The 19860-nt window shown below is 40.9% G+C and overlaps 1 protein-coding gene across 3 annotated transcripts in view; it reads left to right on the top strand.

The window, feature by feature from the left end:
- Positions 1-19860, top strand: part of ENOX1 (ecto-NOX disulfide-thiol exchanger 1) — a 597960-nt gene that overhangs the window by 481730 nt on the left and 96370 nt on the right. For all 3 annotated transcript variants that reach the window (XM_030813342.1, XM_030813340.1, XM_030813341.1), the window contains one exon: positions 2309-2426. In XM_030813342.1, coding sequence (XP_030669202.1) covers positions 2309-2426 — 118 coding nt within the window. The remainder of the gene's footprint in view (positions 1-2308; positions 2427-19860) is intronic.

The following is a 19860-nucleotide window of genomic DNA, read 5'->3' as shown; positions in this document are numbered from 1 at the left end:
GGAGCAGGATGTGTGAAGGCTTCCATGCAGGTCTAAGGAAGCCTGCTTGCTTTGTTTGGTACTAGGAGACAGAAATGATGCTCCAGAAGGACAGATGGAGTGCAGCTGTCAAAGGTGCTCCTGCAAAGGGTCTTTGTGCCTTCCTGCTACTTTCCCCACCTCTTTTGATATACATTAGGCCACAGAATTCTAAATTAGCTGTGATTTTCTCTTGCATGTCGCTTAATTGATTAAATACCAGTTGGTAATTTAACATTGTGGATGATTTCTCAGTTGCGTATAAGCTTGATAATTGGCTTCATTTTTTCTCCACATTCCCATGTACAGCATCTGTTAATTATCTGCAACACCTCTACAGATTTAGTAGAGTGTACTAGTGATTTAATGCTGAACCAGAGGCACCCTGTGGAAACACCCTCAGCCTTTTTTCCTCAATTTTTTTTTCTTTTCCACCACCCTTTCCCACAAGAACAACTACCATATGACAGTTTGTCATTAATCGCAGGGACTAAACAACAGGCCCTTTCAGCCTCATTTATTCTTTCCACCTGACTTTTCCTTGTTTCAAGTGTTTTCAAGCCACTTCTTTGGGAATTGGGCTCTTTGTAAGTAGAAAAATTAGCTGTCCACAGCCTAAAAATTTCCCCACTAATCACATGTGACACCCGCCTCCAATGCCTGATGGTGTTATTTAAGATGGAATTGGCACCTCTTTCTTCTGGATGGCATAATCAAATAAGGAGGCCTTGTCTGCCTTCCTTCTGGCCTCTCAGGGCTGCCTGTGATTGGTGCCCCTGCACCTCACCTCGGACCTTGTCTCTCTGCTTTCTCCCTTCCCTGTCCTTTGCAAGGGTGATTCCCAGGGTACAGAGTTGACCATTCAAATGCTGTTAGCAATACATACTTTCCTCTCCATCATGCTGTAGTTAAAATCTGTGAGCTAAGGAGAGAAAAGAATTGAGAAAACCCATAACATGGAGTGATATATGCATGTCCATCAAATGGGCATTGGAACCATGTTTAAAGTCATGCCCCTAATATATTAGTTGTAGTAATTTAGTTTTATTGTTACTCATATGTTTATTGATCATAACATGAAATTATTTTGACTCTTTGATTTTTATGTAGAGACTTTACAGAGGGAAAAAGAATAATGGAGATTTTCCCCTGTTTTAAGTATTTCTGAAGATAGTACATGTAAGAGAACAGAAGGAATAAGGAAGGATTCACAAATATGTCATATACAGCTTGATACAAAATAATAATATAAATACTTAGCATAAGTGATTACAATGTTCTGATTTTAGGCACAGTAGTAAGAAATTTCCTGTGTAATTCTTTACTCTTTACAATGAGTTTTCACATATGCAACTGCATCCAAACGGCCTTGTATTGTTATTCCTCACTTGTGAGTGAATAGACAAAGTCTCAAAAAAATAACTTGATTGTAGTCACTCCCCTAATAAGTGGAGAAAGTAAGATATGATCTTAAGATCTGTGGCTCTAAATTACGTGATGCTAAAGCAACCATTGCAACAAAAACAATAACCCCAACATGACCATGTGCAATACAAAAGAAAAGGCATCTGTTTGTGTTTTGTTCCCTAACATCTTACTAATTTTAAATTTTGGATGTCTGAATGGTGTGTGTGTGTGCTTATGTGTGTATGTGATCACACATGGGCACATACATGTAGGGGCACTGTGTTTGCATGAGAAATAATAATGTCCAGCATTATCCACTGAGCAAACCAAGTGTCTGGCATGATGCTAAAGTATTGTACATGCATTAACTCATTTCATCCTCAAAACTATCTTTAATCATAATATTCCAGTGAGCAATTTAAGTTAATAGAGATGAAGCATCCTTCCTAATGTCACACTGTGTGGGTCAGTGGTTGAACAGTCCATTTTAAAATTCCACTGTTCATGTTCTTAACCATAATTTCTAAGTCCTTACTGTACATGTGCCAGCCATGTAACAGGTATTTCTATGTAATCTTTGCAGCCCTATTAGGTGGATGTTATTATCCCCTTTGTACAAATGAGGAAATGGAGACTCAAGAGAGATTAAATTATTTGCTAAAGAGCCCTAGTCATGGGTGAGCAGGGATTAATCTAAGCCTGACCTCCGTCTGCCCTCTACCCCACCCCCCCTCAGAACCTCCTTTAGGTTAGGTGAGGCTATATTTGGGAGATAAAAGCTTTGGATTCTGAATGTTAATATGCCAGTCATATATACCCAAAGACCACTGGGGAAAGCCATATGTGTCTGTGACTCTGACATTTGTGTATCCTCTACTTGCAGGAGCTCCGGAATGCTCAAAGTGAGCAGCTCATGGGCATCCGCCGCGAAGAAGAAATGGAAATGTCTGATGATGAGAACTGTGACAGCCCTACAAAAAAAATGAGAGTCGACGAATCAGGTAATGCCGATAACTGCCACAGACCCATGAGGTATCATAATGATCTTCCAAATCTCAGATGGGGAATAAGTATTGGGAAATGGCCCTATAACTCACTTTTATTTGAATTATACTAAACTTTCATCTTTGAGTGACTCTGCTTTTTATTAATAGAACTTTAAACTCCTTCTTGGGAACAGAGTGATTTAAATTGCTCCAGTTGTTTTTCCATACGTAGATCGGGGGCCATTAAGCTTTTTTCAGGGATATTTGCCTGTTTCCATGAAAATCCTTTTCCAGAGTACGGCAGCCACAGCTGATGCTAAAATATGGATAAAATTTGGTTTTAGTCAGTGTACTTCTTACATGGGAATTGTTTCATCCCTGAAGAAGCTTTCTAGCTTCTGAGCCAAGATGCTGAAGAATTAGACTTCTTTTCCCATAAATCTTCTTTCACCTAACCTGTAATTAAAAGGCTGGCCCCATTTGGTACCAAGCTAGGGGTATCACTTCTTAGATTGTAAAAAGAAGAGAAGCTTAGAGAGAACCTTGCTTTGTGTGTTCTGTCTAATGGGAGCTGCCGATTTAAAACGCTCTCATTTGAATTATATATAAATTCATTGGTATTGTAAAAACAGGCAAGGGAAAAGCTCATTCAAAACATGAGACACCAAGGGAAACTGCTTGTCTTATTGGAAGGGTATTGTCTGAAGGACCTAGGAAGAACCATAATTGCCATCATTCCCAAAAAAGAAAATTACAGAGATGGTATAGATTTGATCTGTCTCCTCATGTGTACAAGTGAATAAAACACACACCTGTTAGAGACTTTTTAACAGAAAGATTGCAGGTGACCAGGAATTGAGGATCTTTGCTAATTTATTAAGAAGCCAAAATCAAGATTCTAAAAGGATCAGGTCACCAAGACTGCAAAGTGTTCAGGATGCTCTGTTTCTCCAGGGCTGTAGAAGAGAATGTCAGGGGTGCGAGTGATGATCATAAGAAAAAACTCCCGCCTACAGGCATATAGAGAAAGGGCTTTAATTTCCTTAAAGCAGTGGTTCTCAAAAGTGTGGTTCTCAGTCCAGTAGCAGCAGCAGCATCTAGGAACTTATTAGAAATGTAAGTTAGCAGGCCCCACCCAAGACCTACTGAATCAAAAACATCTAGTGGCTACAGGGGTGTGGGGAAGTGAAATCCAGCAATCTGTGATTTAAGCCCTATAGGAAATTCTGATGCATGCCAAAGTTTGAGAACCACTGCCTTAGAAACTTTCCCTTTCACCCTCAAATTCATTCATTTTAATCTTTCAGAAGCTTAACATACAAGTAGGCACCATGCCACTATTTTCTGAAGCCATATATCCCTTGTCTGAAAAATGAACCCAGCACTTATGTGTCAATGATGTATGTCTCCTGCTAAGCCCAGATCAGATTCCTCAGGACTGCTTTACTCTTGGGTTTGTTTATTTGAGGAGACCACCTTCCTCACAGGATTTCTATTCTACAAACCTTCACATAGCAAAAGAAGGGAGCAAGGATTTGTGTGAATTTCTTAAGTTCAACAAGATCTTCAAATAAAGAAATAAACTTTTTTTTGTCAAAAGTGCTTTCATCCTTTGTGAAGCTTCTGGATGAGAGGCAAGTTGACATGAAACTTGGATTCTTAATATCCTGACAAGGTAGGTGTAGGAGAAAAGAATTGCGTCAGTCAGAAATTCTCATTTGAATGTGTGGCTTTTTGTTTTGTCTTGGTGATGTTTCTTTTTAAATAACTTGTCAATTTCCCAAGTAAGAATTGTGTATAATTTCATAGTCTGCTTAGGATAGGACCAGAATAATGATGACTCTGAATAGTATGCTCACTGAGGAGGTCTTGCGGCATGTACATGCTTGTAGGATTGGGCCCCGGCCTCTGCTGCAGAAGCATCAATGGAGATGTGATCCCCCGACACCTCTCTCGGTTTATTCCCCAGGCATCTGATGAGAGCGTGAAGTAGAGCCTGAACTTTAAAAAAAAAACTTTCACCAGTCTTGTTACTTGGTCAGCAGAATTAATGAGCAAAGTGCAGGGCATGTTGTGTACCAGGTTCTGAGGGAAGAGATGAAAGAACCGGAGTTCAAATGCCAGGCCCCGAGGAGTTCAAAGTCTTTTCGTGCTTTTCAAAATGAGATGGACCAGAGAACATGGCATGTGGTTTCTGAAGAAAGCACAGGACTGATTAAAGGGAAAGGAAGGCAACTAACCTTTTTTATTCCACGGGGCCCTGAAGATCTGGCCCAAAGGCAGGCAGGCAGTTTTTCTTTCAGCCCTGCATATTTGGGGACACAGCCTGACAGCAAGAATTCCCATCTGGTCTTTTGTTCAAACCTCAGACAAATCCCTGCTAACTGTTGCTTGAAGCGGGAGGATGGAGGCCATAGCCCAAGGGAAACACCTTCCAGCGGTATCTTCTTAGGTGACACATCCCTTGTTTTTAGGTACATGTTTGCATCTGCCAGTCACCTACATAGGAGCAGTCCTCTCAAAATGTAGCACTCTAATTCACTAACAGGGGAGTTGCCAGTGCTGAAATGGAAGTGAAATTCTCCATCCTTTAAGGAATCCCCCGCCAATTTCCTATCTGCTAAAACAGTGGGATTTTGCTTCAGACCTCCTGGGTAGTAGCTGACCCAGGAATTCTTGGAAATTCCCGAAGAGAATATCCTTCAGTTGTCACCTGCCTGTGCCAGGAGGAGGTGCTGAGGCTGCACCCACTGCAGGGGTGCACTACCCTTGTCGTCTCCGTATTAAGACAAAAAGCACCCTGTAATGGGTTTTATTTTGAGGGGCAGGGAGGAGATGGAAAGAATTGACTTGTTTGGTTTTTAGGAAAGGCACAATTTATTAAGGACTTATATAATACCTTGGGTTTACTTTTTAAAAAATAATCAAAATGTTTCAATATATCTCTGCTTTTTGGTTATGAAGAATATTTCATTGTACTTTTCTTTTTACCATATATAATAATTTGCAATATATCTTTGGCTATAATTCTGCAGTACCTACAGTAGAATTCTGGGTGGGGTGTTCACTCTTCTTCATCAGTTGAATCTTAAAGGGGAAAAGGAGTTCACTGGAGCAAAACTAAGAGGCTGATAAAAATGAAAATGAATTTTGTTAATAAATTTGAAAATAATGACAGATTTATTGAGGCATTCATTCAAGAAGATCGGCATCCTGCTCTGAAGCCTGTGAAGATAATTTTTGATAAAAATTTAAATTTATTGTTGCTTAGTCTGCCTCCTACTGAAATGAAGCCAGACTTTAAAATCCAGATCTGTTCTTCCTTTTTCTCTTTCTCTCTCTCTTCCTCCATCCCTCTCTCTACCTCTCTCCTTCTCCCTTACTCTTTTCCATTCCCTTCCTCCCTCTCTCCCTCCAGGTTGACTCTGTGGGGCGGGAGAGTGTTCACAAGAAATAAAAAGGAGAAAGGAAAGAGGAAGTCTATCCTAGATTGTAAGGCCTCAGATGGCAAACCGATGCATTTTAGTATTGTGAGAGTTAGTGAGTCAATGCATGTAAGGCACTTCTGACTTTACTTACAGTGTTGAGCGTCTAATAAGTACTCAATAAATGTTAACTCTGCTTGTTATCTTAGTCATCCTCCAACACCTGGCCCTGGGCCTTTCCCCAATTACATAATCAATAAATGTCTGTGGACTTCAATTCATATTCCCCTTCTTCTGATCTTAATGTTTTTGATGGCTTAGTCCCAGAAGTTGATAGGAGGATGATAACCCTGAGAACATTTGCTCTAATTAAATTGAAATGGCAAATATTAAAGAGGCATGTTCAAACAAAATGTTCAGAACTTTATGCATACAAAATTCAGTGTCACATGGCGAACAGGCCATGGCCCATAGAGCCGTAACCCAGCATTGTTTTGATTATCTACATTTTGTATGTTCAAGGTGCTATGGACCCAGGGGACACAGAGTTAGTTAGATACAGGGTACCCAGTTCTCTAGGGTGTAAGACTCATTTGAAAAAAGTGTTTTAAGTTAAAAATATTAGGGATGTCCTAAAGCTGGTAAATTAAATTTATTATAAACCAAAATGATCACTACATAGTGTATATACCTCACCCAATATTTGATGAGTGTACTTTGAACACAAATTTTAGAAGAGTGAAACTAAAAAGTCCCTTTCTCAATAGACAATCATTATACCTTTCCATAATACACAAACAAATGTTTTTGGATTTTAACTACATTTCATTTAAACTCTGAGCTCCTTATAGGAGCAGACACTCTAAATTATGAAGAGTGTTTTCTGAGTTGTCAATTTTTCATGAAAATTCACCATAACATAGGTACAAAGGAATTTTTTTTTTTTTTTTTTTTTTTTTTGAGATGGAGTCTTGCTCTGTCACCCAAGCTGGAGTGCAGTGGTGTGATCTCGGCTCACTGCAAGCTCCGCCTCCTGGGTTCATGCCATTCTCCTGCCTCAGCCTCCCAAGTAGCTAGGACTACAGGCGCCTGCCACCACGCCCGGCTAATTTTTTGTATTTTTAATAGAGGTGGGGTTTCACCGTGTTAGCCAGGATGGTCTCGATCTCCTGACTTTGTGATCCGCCCGCCTCGGCCTCCCAAAGTGCTGGGATTACAGGTGTGAGCCACCATGCCTGGCCTGGAATTTTTTTTTTTAATTTCACTAAGAATTCAAACAAGGACTTTCCAAATCTTTCAGCCACTAAATCAAATTAGGAACTCATAATTAGGTTCGGTTGGAACTAGCAGTATCAGCCTATCTGAATAGTTATATATGTAGCTGGAAGCTTTATGTTAAAAAAAAGTAATAAAAATAATAATAATAGGGCTCTCTGACCATCCCATTGATTTCTTTGAATAGCAGGACAACCTTTTTTTCTGATTAAGTATTTTCTGGGTGATAGTACTTCTGAAAGATCCTTAAAAATGCCCATCAGGAAGATTATAATCAGGCACAAGCTTAAGAAGAGGCTCACTGCTACCCCATCACCAGCCAGGCACAGAAGAAGGAGAGGGTTACTAAATACCAGACCAGGGCACAGCAGCTGACTAAAGGGGCCAACTGCAAGGGGCTCTGTCATTCACACTGGTAGAAACTTCCTTTTAGGAAGCACTGAATGTAACTGAAAGCAGGCTCACCCGAGACTGTCTCAGAACTTGGCAGAGGGACAAGAGAATTCAGACACTGAAAGTGAGATGGCTCAGTCTGAGGCCACATGCCAGGATCTAAGCCCCGGGCACCAGCAGACCCCAAGGGCAGGGGTGTCTGTGTTGAGTGGAATCATAGAAGGTTAAGCTGTTTTCACATGTAATGACACCCGAGGGCACCATCTCCTGAAAGGGAAATAAACCAGTGAGGTGTGTCCATCACTGACCACTGAATTAAAGACAAGCAAGCATTTTCTCTTCTGGGAACCCAAGGGGGCCAAACAAGGAAATGTGATGGATCAGAACTAATGTGGCTTAAGATGATAAAAGAAATCTTGCAAGGTGGGCTGAGTAGCCTGCTTTCTTCCTAAACTCTAACAGAGTTTCATTTGCAAAGGAGCCAAGGCTTTCCTGTTTCTTTCCCTTTTTTAAAAAAATCTTGCTAATCTTGCCCAAGGAATTCAAACAAATGTTTATTTTGGGTGAATTTTTAAGTTCCCTAATTTCATGTGCAGTTACAATTCCCTTTCCATAATGGATATGCTTCTGAAAAGTGTAGAAATTTTTTTTTTGTAAATTGCTTCACCTTTTAAATGCAAGAAAACAGATGCTATTTAAATTATCCTGTCGCAGAAGATTCCATTTCAATGGAAGCACTCCTTCTGCCCAACCAGACTGTTTGTTTTGTAAATTCACACTTGGAGCCTAAACTGTCTTTAAGCTTAGCCCCTTTATAATCCTATTTTTATGTAGCACCTATCAATGCCATGATTCTTGACATCTCTGTCATATATGCACAAACTTTCCATAGTCTGGTATTTTATATAAGATTAATCTGTGTTGCTGACATTGGTGTCTATGGGACCAAGGACTTTCCCTAATACTCTTAACTACTCAACTGTGCCACACCTCCATGAAACTCAGTTGAGGCCTAGCTGAAGTTCTTAAATAATCCATACCTGTTTGATCCTAGCTTAGACCTGAGTGGCGTCTCCACAAGGTTTCCTGAGTGACAGCCCAGGATGTTCCCAGCTCCTGTCAGGCTCTGGCTTCTTGCTTAGTGCTATGAGTCCCTTGAGCCTGGTGGAGGGCTTGAGCTGATGGGCAGTTGGCAGGGAGAAGAGAAGAATGAGGACATTAGCAACCAATCTTCAGAAAGGGAGAGCCACCGAGGCCTTGACCTGGGAAAGGTTAAGACGCATGGCCAGGGAGCAGTACAGGGTCACCGCACCGCCGCCTGTGTGCAGCCCAAAATGCCCTGATGCTTATTGACTGCCGGGAACACCATTATCTACATTACAGTTTATTATGTGTTCTGGGCATTTCATTCTGGTAAGGTTTGATGCAGGATCATTACATAGGAGAGTGGATTTAATCCTGTTTCTGTAGCAGGCTTTAAGGACACTGAGGGAATATTTATGTAATAAGATGCAAAGTTGCTATGGAAAATACTATAGCAACCTAACGTCTTACCAGAGCCAAGCAGCCACTTGTAACAGCAATCTAAATTTACATTTATTTTAGTGTCATTTTATCGACACTTTTAGTATCTCATTCTGACAGGATGTTAAAATATGTTTTCAGCTTGCATTTGAGCAAAATTAACACAGTGTTGTTGGAATTTAAGTGCGGTTTGCACAACTTCTAGAAAAAATCAGGATATTTTTTGAAGGAGTTTAGATGACAGAATCTGGGCAAGTTTGTAAGCTTTTTGTTGTTGTTGTTGTTCTTTCCTAAACACAGGAGAGAATTCTTCAGTAGAATTTATTCCTAATTTTCCATTTTCATTTATAAGCAATACACAGGAATCTCTGATTTTGAAAAACGGATTATCCTTTACAACATCGATGAATTTTGTCAAATGCTCACCTGTGCTTCTAGCACATGCTTATAGGAAACACTTTCAGTAGGTCACCTCATTGTGCTCTAGCAGCATGTAACATTTTAAAAAATAAAAGTTGTTTTTGAATAAAAATAATACCTGTTCATTTTTGAAAACCTAACAACTAAGAATAACGAATAAAGAAGAAAACAAAATTGTGTTATAACATTACAGAAGAATGTTTTGGCTTCTAATTTTTTTCTTTTGCACAGTTAACTACATAAGTATTTTTCCATGTACTTTTTAAAGCTCAGTAATAAAATTCTACATGATTTTGGTTTCAGACAAGAGTCCTTGTGTAACAAGTAAGCCTTTGTTAAAGGTTTTCTTTTTATGTATTAATGGAATAGAAAATAGAGAACAAATAAGTTTGTATTCTTCCTGGATCATAGGCTCTTTCCTGTGGACCTTTGAGAGATGAAGCTAAAATCTTTGAGGTGGTCAGAGTAGATTCCTGAGGTTATTAAAAGCATGGTAACTGGGCCAGACCTTCCAAAGGCATCTTTTAGGTCCCTTGAATGTGAGTATGGCAGAGAAGCTATATATATGTAGGCCAGTTGGTAGTGGAAAAATAGTATCTATTGATTTTCTTCTCTGCCTCTCCATCTGAAATCTTGAAGTGTGACTGTAACATTGTTAAAGTAGGACGCCAGCCAAAAGAATCAATACTAGGCCATATTAAAACATACACTGTTACCAGCCTCTTAGCACAGTGATGTGCTGTTTATGAACATCATTGTCCTAATTCTCGTCTGCTTTTATACTGTATTGTTCATCAAAACACAGTAGGTGACATAGGGCTATTATACTTTGACTCCTAATGCTGTTGCACATGAGCTTCATTAATCAAAGACTTGAAGATGCTAGGGATACTGCATGAACACAGGAAATGAAGACAGGATGATGTCTTGTAGAATTCTAGTAACCATAGGTAGTTAAGAGCCACATAACTAATTTAAAAAGTAAGTACTTCCTTACCTTTCTTGGAAATTCTACTTGCCATTATATGATACTTATACTTAGAAGCCCTGAAAATTGAAGTTATAGGAAATTATTATTATAGTAAGCTCTCCCACATCTAAATGGCTTAGAGACCCTTCTCTTTCACTTGACTGAATGCTCTTGATATCAAAGAGGGAGCAAGAGCTCAGCAACTCTTCTCCCCAGTTCTAGGACACAATGTGTGAAGCCTTCTAGGAAGTGGCTAGAGAAAGAAAATTTTATTTTAGACTCCCATCCCTAGCAGAGAAGTAGGAAGAAACATTTCTGGAGCAAAAGTTACAAGAGAGTCTATTAATTGTAGCATTTCCGGCAGGGCATTGCAGGGTCTTTAATGAGCCCCCTTTAAGTTCTAGAGCTGCTGTGTCCCAAAGGCCCTTGCTTTCTACTTGGGGCATGCTGGTCATTGCAGCTCAAAGCAGTTACCTAAATTTTCAGTTCTCAGAATTAGTTTAGAAACATCTAAACATTGAACACTAGGGTATTGGTTAATTAATGGTATATCCATGAGCAGTCTTGAAAGAAACCATGGTTTAGACTATATAATGGAATGAAAGAAGGTTCTCAATATGTTGTGAAGTGATAAAAGCAGTTACAAACCAGCATGGATAATTCCAATTGTGTATGTATGTGTTATATTCACAATTTATGTTAGGGGAACATCTGTGAGGATATAGGTCAAAATATTCAGACTGATTATCACCAGATGGTGTAATTACAAATGATTTTTGGTTTTTTTTCTATGCATTTCAAAAATGTCCTCAATATATGCATGTATTATTTAAATAATTAAAACTACAATAAATATTAATTTATAAATTACCTAGGAGAATCTATGAAAAAATCCATGTTGATTGAGGAATACTCCCTAGACGTTTCCAGTCATTCTGGAAAGTCAAGAATAGTAAGGAAGAGTAACTAGTATCAGATAATGATAGTTTATTGAATTGCCTTCTTTTGCTTTAAATTAGGGAATTTCCACATTTAACTCACCATAAGATGCTTACCTTCCCAGGTCACATAATCTTATAATTTCCTATTCTAAGAGCTAATCATATTGGTATAAATATTAAATAATTGATCCAAGAAATAATTCAAGTTCTAAGCCAGGCAGAAATGTTGAGTTCTTACCCACAGAGAGATTGGCAATGTTGAGAAGTTATGTTATTTACCCAAGATTGTAAGCGGAAAGTCTAGAGCTCAATAATAGCTTTCTCCTTTTCAGGTTAATGACCCTTTTATGGCACCACTGAATTTTATGGGGAAAGGACTCTAGAATCTCTTTCAAATGCCTTCAGTGATACCATAAGAGTCAGTAATCAAATAAAATCAACCAAGGATTTTGAGTGCCTGCAGTGTACATGGTGCCATAATGCCTTTTGGAGGCAAAGGTAGCCTGGAGATGCTTATTACCTTAAAATATTAATCCAGACAAAGCCTACTGGGGCTTCTGCTTGGTCTTCCCATCATTTTCTGTATTTTCCCACTAACTAGAAGGAGATTTGCTTCAACACAGGCAACGCACCCAGCAAACTCTTTTTAAGCCCATCCCAACAGAAATGCCACCCTTAAAAAATATTCTGGAAATTGGTACCACCCATTTGCTAACTGAGTGACATTTATTTCCTGAAAGCAGAGTCTGCTGTATGGCTTTAGACAAGAAAAAGAAGAAAAGGAAATGCTTTGAAGAGGTGAAGTGCATAGGGATGTTCACTGCTGTGTTACGTGTTTCCTTTGGTAACCATACACACTGTCACAACCCATATTTTCCATTTCGTAAGTCCCCAAAAAGATAAAGACAAAAATGAAGACATTCCTCAAACCTCAGGCACATGCTTGATGGTTGATCTGAAATGATCTGAGCTACAATATCAGCCCTTTGATTTCCCATCTCATCCCGTGTTTTCTTTGCACGCCCAGGGTCTGGGAGAGCCTACCTGAGGATCACCAGTTTATTGATTCACCATCTAATTTCAAGACTTATTGAAATGCCTCTCCCTGTTTCTCTGTTCCTGAGGCTTTTCTTTATGAGATGTGCCTCTCAATATAGCTTAAAAATAAGAGTCTGAGGGACCTCATCTACAGTAATATCAATCTTCTTGAGATTCACAGACTCAGGGAAATTCTGATCTTGGAAGTAATATGTCTTCTCCCTTCCCCCAATGTCCTAAATTAATGAGAAAAATGAATTTTGGTACCCCCAAATAATGATCAGTCGAGCTGCTGAATAAATACCACAAGTTTATATTGGATACTTGTGATTTTTTGTGTGATTACAAGTTTTCAGGCACAACTTAATCTACAACATATATTTAGCAAATCTTTTGGAAGTAGGATGAGAGATTTTATTTTTCTCGTAGTGATCTACCAGTCAGTTGTTTATGAAATGTCTCCACGTGCAATACTAGACTTTTCTAGTGTAGTTTATCTACTGAGCCTCCTAAAGCCATCCATTTCTCTACCCTTAGTCCTTTGCCTCCACAAATTGTCTTAAACAATGTCATAATACAAAGCAGTGATAAAATTAAAACAACAAATATTCAGTAAATTCTCACAATGTGTGTGGGACCATATCCTTTGTCTTCTTTACAGTGCCAGATTAAGGGGAAAGAATAGCTAACAAAGTCTTAAAAGACTGAGACTCAGACTTGGATCTGAGAGGGTTGCTTATCTCCTCTGAAAAATCCTCGTAGCATAACATCAGTTCTGCTTTTCCTGGAATAGTGTCAGATCACAGGTCCTCACAGTCTCTGCCCACTGTGCCCTCCGAAGTCATAGCCAAAAACTAGTAGATAAACTCTAACATAAAGAAGTGTGAGGGCATAAACTTGAACATAAAGAATGCCCAGCCCACTATATTATACATGGTAGGGGGGCAAGATTTTGTTAAATGAATGGATAGGAAATTAAAATTAGGAAGAACTAATTTTTAATCTGTTGGGGGATTTTTTTTCATTTTGAAGAAAAAAAAAACCCTATTACCTATTTAATCCTCACAGTACCGACTACATTTTTGGATAAGAACCCTGAAGTCTCTTGGAGGTTTAGTTTCTTGCCCTAAGCCTCATAGCTGGTATCTGGCTTCAGAGCCCCTTCTCTTTCTCTAGCGCTCCTGTGCCTCTCTTCTCTATATAATCCATATCCACTCTACTCTGTAAGGTTGGCAGGGGTAGATATGTGGGATGCAGAGCACTACGTTATGTCGAGTGTGTCTCTCAGGGTGACTGTGCCTCAGACACACCCAGTAGTCCCCAAAGTATCACTTGTGTGTGGTGCCCCCTCCCCTCTGTGGAATTCTGCTTCCATCATTGTATGTCAGACGCTCGCTCTGTATGTTACTCTTTTTGGTAGGAAGAAGGTGATGTTCTTTCAGGTCATTAAAATATGGGGGACTATGGCAAGGAGAAGGATGGGGCTAAGAGGAAGATGAGTAAATGCTTTTTAAACAGCTCTACCTTTTTTTCTGATTAAGAAACAGCTGTTTGGGCAAGTTTACGAGGTGACCTTGATTGAGTTAAAGAGGTAATGACTGAAGCTTTTTTCTGTAGAACTAGGTTGCAATTTTTGCAAATGATAAACTATATCTTGATTTAATTTTCTCTTTCTTTTCTGTCTTTCTTTCTTTCTTTCTTAGTAATTGAAAGCCATTGGGTTCTTGGACTTTGAAATAGGAAATAAAATTTAAAATGGACTTTTTGACCCTTCTATGTAACACTTAGGCTCCTAAGGAATATTGTAATTGATGCTGGAACGTCAGTGTCATGTTAACAAAGCACTTTAGATGAAACTATCCATAGTCCCTTCCCTCTCAAGTTCAATAAAAAGCTGGTAACAAGAGAGCTGCCTTCTCAGAGGAATTCTTTTAACCTTTCAGAAACAAAATATTTTATGCTAATTTCTGCTTAATTGGAAGGAAGTCATTTTTTAAAAAATCATTGAATTTGGGTTTGAAGTCTATTCCATCGCTGACCTCTTTAATTCAATCAAGGTCACCTCATAAACTTGCCTAAACAGCTCTGTTTCTCAATTAGAAAAAAAAGGTAGAGCTGTTTAAAAAGCATTTAGTGTTTGATTAATAGTGCTTAACTGGCACCTCAGCACTGGCAGAGGCTTTTTATTTATTTATTTTTTTTGAGACGGAATCTCGCTCTGTCGCCAGGGTGGAGTGCAATGGCGCGATCTTGGCTCATTGCAACCTCTGCCTCCCGGGTTCAAGCGATTCTCCTGCCTCAGCCTCCCAAGTAGCTAGGACTACTGGTGTGTGCCACCACGCCCGGCTAATTTTTTGTATTTTTAGTAGAGATGGGGTTTCACCGTATTAGCCAGGATGGTCTCGATCTCCTGACCTCATGAAATGCCCGCCTCGGCCTCCCAAAGTGCTGGGATTACAGGCCTCCCAAAGTGCTGGGATTACAGGCGTGAGCCACCGCGCCCAGTCACAGAGGATTTTTAAGGAGGCTCTGGTAAGAATAAAACATTGCTACCTGAAAAATTATACTCATCAGAAACGCAAAACAAATCATTTTAATGAACAAAGCAAAAACTGTTTTTTTGTGGAGATGTGAGAAAGGTTATCATGCTCAATATATAGAGGGTTTAAATGTCTGAACAACTCTCTCCCAGGGAAAAATTGCTGTAATTTATCCATCCAGACAGTTTATAAAATATATGCATTTCCCCTGCCCAAGGACTCCAAGACTAATGCTGAGTTTGTCAAAGCAAGATTTTGTAGCACTCAAACTCTGGGGATAAAAAGAAGTGATGATGTGTCCAGTCGAAGAATGTGAACTGAAGCCATCTGAATCACTGAAATATTGAGAATTCCGAAAATAAGTCCTTGGCTTCCTTCTGCATTTCCTCCCCACTGTCGGGCCTAAGCACTGCCAAGCTCACTATCATACTCTCTTTGGAAGAGAGGCTCATCTGGGTGGTAAGAGTGTTAGAATGGCTCTGAGAAAGGGGCTTCTATGAGTGAGAACCAGTGTTGTTGGCAGGGGGAGTTTAGAGTCACTGAATACAGTAAAGAAGTAACTTTGAGCCTGGGTACAGTGATTCACACCTGTAATCCCAGCACTCTAGGAGGCGGAGGTAGGCAGATCATTTGAGGTCAAGAGTTCCAGACCAGCCTGGCCAACATAGTGAAACCCTGTCTCTTCTAAAAATACAAAAATTAGCCAGGTGTGGTGGCACACACCTGTAATCCCAGCTAGACGGGAGGCTGAGGCAGGAGAATCGTGTAAGCCCAGGAGGCAGAGGTTGCAGTGAGCCAAGGTCACACCACTGCACTCCAGCCTGGGTGGCAGCAAGACTCTGGAAAAAAAAAAAAAGTAACTTTGAGCAGATGAGGTCAGAGGGCCCTTGAAGTACCTTGGTTTTATTTCTGGCATGGCTTGGCAAATAATATCCCTTCACCAAGCCTCAGCTTTCTCAGCAATGACATGAGGCTCATCCTGAGAGTTCCTCAATAAGGCTGTGAGAAATAAACAATTAATGGATTCTGTGGCATTTTGCAAATACCAGGCACTATGGCAATGTGGAGAGTTGATACTGGTGTAGAGCAGAAGGTGTGAATGTGTGGTTCATGGCCCTGTCTGCACATGAGAATCACCTGGGAAACTTTATACACATACCAATGGCCACCGGTTAATGCCCAGGCATCGGTGTTATTAAAACAGTCCCCAGGTGATTCACTGCACAAAGAATTGAAAACCACTGGCCTGTAATGTGAGGATGACGGCTGTCACATAGTGCTTAACTGGCACCTCAGCACTTGCAAAGGCTTTTTAAGGAGGCACTAGTAAGAATAAAACATTGCTACCTGAAAAATTATACTCACCAGAAATGCAAAACAAATCATTTTAATGAACAAAGCAAAAACTGTTTCTTTGTGAGGATGTGAGAAAGGTTACCTCTTTTCCCACCTATTAGGTGGGAAAGAAGGACAAAATGGGTTGAGGTGAGGTAAGGTAATGTGGGAATGAGAAGAAAACAAAAATGGAGTAAAGGATAAGAATCTGTAGTGGACAGGAAGTGACTGACATAGGCAATGATAAAGGAGCAAAGAAAGGAGAAGTGAGAGGGAGGTAGTTTAAGTGGAGCGTGTGAGACCCAGGTGGAGAAGTCCCCTCACAGGTCTGTGTCGGGCACATTTGGAGTATCCTCTGGTTCACTGGAAAAAAGGGCGGCTTGAAAAGGGAGGGCAAGGGTGGAGGGTGGCCTGATATGAGTGGTGATGCAAGCCAAGGACAGAGTCCCTGCCTTTCTCTACCTCTAGGAGAATAGACAGAAACTGTTTGCTCATCCATCGGCAGTGAGAGAGGGAAGCAGGCATGCCTGGCCTCTCGCCAAGGAGAAAAGCCTCTGTGAATCTAGAGACTGGTGTGGTAAGCACGTGTATGCGGGAGGGGCCTCCTCTCCCACAGTGAAAAGGCTGGTCCTGGGGCCCGGTCAAGGGCAATTAGTTCCAGAGGTTCAGCCTGGCCTCTCCTGGGTGCAAGCCACAAGCCTGCCATAGCAGAAACTTTCTCCAGACATATGGCTGCAAAGAAAAGTAATGCACAACAATGTCGAGCAGATGAGGACAATGTGTTTTGGAGACACTGCCTGTAGGATTTATGAAAGCATTCAGTCACAGTGCCATTCCAGGAGAGGCATGAGGTAGCATTCAGCAAGGAGCAGGCCGATAGGTTAATGGAATGTGAGAAGACATGGCAGAGGCAGAGAAGCCCAGAAGGCTGTGTTGGGTTATAAAAGCAGGAGAGAAGGTCCTTTCAGCTGTTGGAAAAGGCTGAAAGAAAGAAAATATGAAAAACTAATGAAAGAAATCTAAGACTAAAAGTCATGAAGAAAGCGTTAGGAAGTGGGGACCTGGTCCCTAAAGGCCAGGGAGGTGGCTCTAAAATGTTGGCATGCATCAGAATCACCCTGGAAACGCTGAAAGGCACATCCCTGGGCCCCATTCCAGAATCTCAGATTCATAACATCTGGGATGAGTCCAAGGTTTCTCATTTAAGAGATACCAAAGTGGTACAGATATCTCAAGATGCCAGCTACCTGTTTATACTGGGTCCTCCTACCTTGGTTATACATTTAGAGAGGATGCAGATACTTTCTGTCCTATTGCCAGACACAAGTAAGTGTTCATAAGTCAACTTCAATGTTGGTAATGAGAACAGTGGGGAGGAGGAGGCTCAGAGACAGCTCAAGCACAGTCATTGCCCAATCATAAAAGTGAAGTCTTGGTACCCACTTAGTAGTCTGGATAGTTAGTGTTTACCTAAGGCGGAAGTAACTTTCGAAAAAAGTTTTCTGTTCAACTCATGATTGCAAGTATTTGGCATTATAAAATAAAAACTTTACAAAAAAAGATGCTACTCCTTGCAAAGAGCAATGCATAGAACTGAGAAGATACCTTAGGTTTGAGCTGGCCATCATTTCACATTTCATAGTGTGGATGTGTTTTATATGGTAGAAGCACCAGTTCAAATATTAATATAACTCTGTGTGTGTGCACGTGTGTGCGTGTGTTTCTGTGTAGAGGGTACAGCAGGAGAGGGGAAATGCCACTTCTTAAGGGGAAAGTTTCTTGATGAAAATTAGAAATGACCACCTGTTAAAAAGGAAAGAAATTAGTAAGATGGGAGGAAAAAGAGGTCACTGCTTTTATACTGCAGACTGGTGAGAAAATGAGAGGAGTTGTTTTGGAGGGAAAGATTGCTGTTTAAAATTTCTCTCTTTGGACAAGAACAACTGCTAGTTAGGATGAAGTCACACAGGGCCAAGCCCGTGGTGGAGTACTACACCCAAGGGAGGTGCACTGTCTGCAGGGGAGGGGTTACAATTCCTGAAAGCCAGTGTCATTTTATTATCTAGCTTGGCTTAGCTAAGTCTGACTTTCCAAAAAAAGAATCCTTAAAGCCTTTAGAAGACTTTTAAAAAATGGCCCTATAATCTTGGAAATCAAAATAGGGACTGAAAGTGAAAAAGAAAACTAAAATCTAATTAAAAGAAAAGAGTGGGGGAAAGTGCCCCCTCCTGAGATGCTCCTGCCTGGCCTTGGGGCTCAGTAGGAAGCAGCCTGCTCGCCTCTCCCTCCATAGCCCTGGCACCTCCTCCTGGAGATCACTGAATCTTTTGGTAAAGCAGTGTCCACTGTGCAGGAGTCCCGCTCTCCTTCCCTTCAGCTTTTCAATGTGTGAGCTCAACTGCTGCCTTCCAGAAAGAGCCTCCCCCAGCTCTTATGTTCCAGCCAGAAGCCTTCTCTCCCTTATTTGACTCCTACTACACAGTGTGAGGATGGCCCCTCCTGGAGCCCTTCTAACCAGCTTCTACCAGTTTCCGTATCTGTAGCTCTCCCTGCGGCTGGGCTGAGAGCTGCGGAGGCCAGGCTGGGCAAGGGCTGAGAGCCCTGCTTCCCCGCCCTGTCCCCGGCTTGGCCTAGAGTAGGGGGCTCAGCTCATGCTTGCAGCATTCACTTCTGATGTGTTTCCCGGAGGACGCTAAAGACATCCTCACCTGACAGAGCATCCTTCAACAGCGTTTTAAATGATAGACTTATCCTGCTTTTGCAAGAACTGAACATGTCTCTTTCCTTTGCTTATTTTCCTCTGAGGAAAATGGGGATGGTTTTGGGTTGGATCAGAGGATAATAATGTAAATGGGAAAGTGATAAGGCATGATGTGAATTCTCCATAGTGGCAGCAGCCCAGCAGCACCTCCTAGTTCTGCTGCTGGTGCAGAGTACTTCCTCAGGAAGAGCTCTCTGGAGGAAGGAGCAGAGAATTTTTTTTTCCTGAGTCACCTGCTGCCCATTGTGCCTCCAGACTCACATTTAAGCCATCATAATAACAGGATCTAGCTTACCTGCACTCTTGAAATTACCCTTATTCCACTGGCCTCACACAAAGATGGAAATAGACACTGCATTGTGCTTCTGTTTAGCTTTCCCTAATAATAGCTAATGTGCAGATTCGAATACACACTGCACATATGAAATGTTATGTCAGTGCTAAGTTGTAATAATAATAATCCCGCAAAAATGTAGCAGAAGAAATTTCCGTGAGCAATTTGAGAAAGATTGCTGCTTCAGTGGTGATACAGGTGTTATTGAAAAGCAGATCAATTGTACTTTGTTGGTACCATAAGAGGCTCTCCAGCAGGAGACAGGCTGTTGGCAGATGTCATCCTAGGATACTTTCCAGCTCTGTGCCTGGCCACTGGGAGGCACTGATGGCAACAGCAGCCATTGAGAATGAGGCCACCAATGATGATGGACCCTGAACCTCTATTGATCTTCTAACATGGTACTGGTCCTTGTCTTTGGCCTTCATTAGCCCAAGCAAAGTAGACTCAGGGGACAGAGTTCATGGGAGGTCAGCATAACAGCAGAGGAGTT

The sequence above is a fragment of the Nomascus leucogenys genome, chromosome 5 (genome assembly GCF_006542625.1).
Source record: "Nomascus leucogenys isolate Asia chromosome 5, Asia_NLE_v1, whole genome shotgun sequence".
Lineage (NCBI taxonomy): Eukaryota > Metazoa > Chordata > Mammalia > Primates > Hylobatidae > Nomascus > Nomascus leucogenys.
The sequence above is the reverse complement of the archived record's forward strand: the minus strand, read 5'-3'. Positions and strand labels throughout refer to the sequence as shown.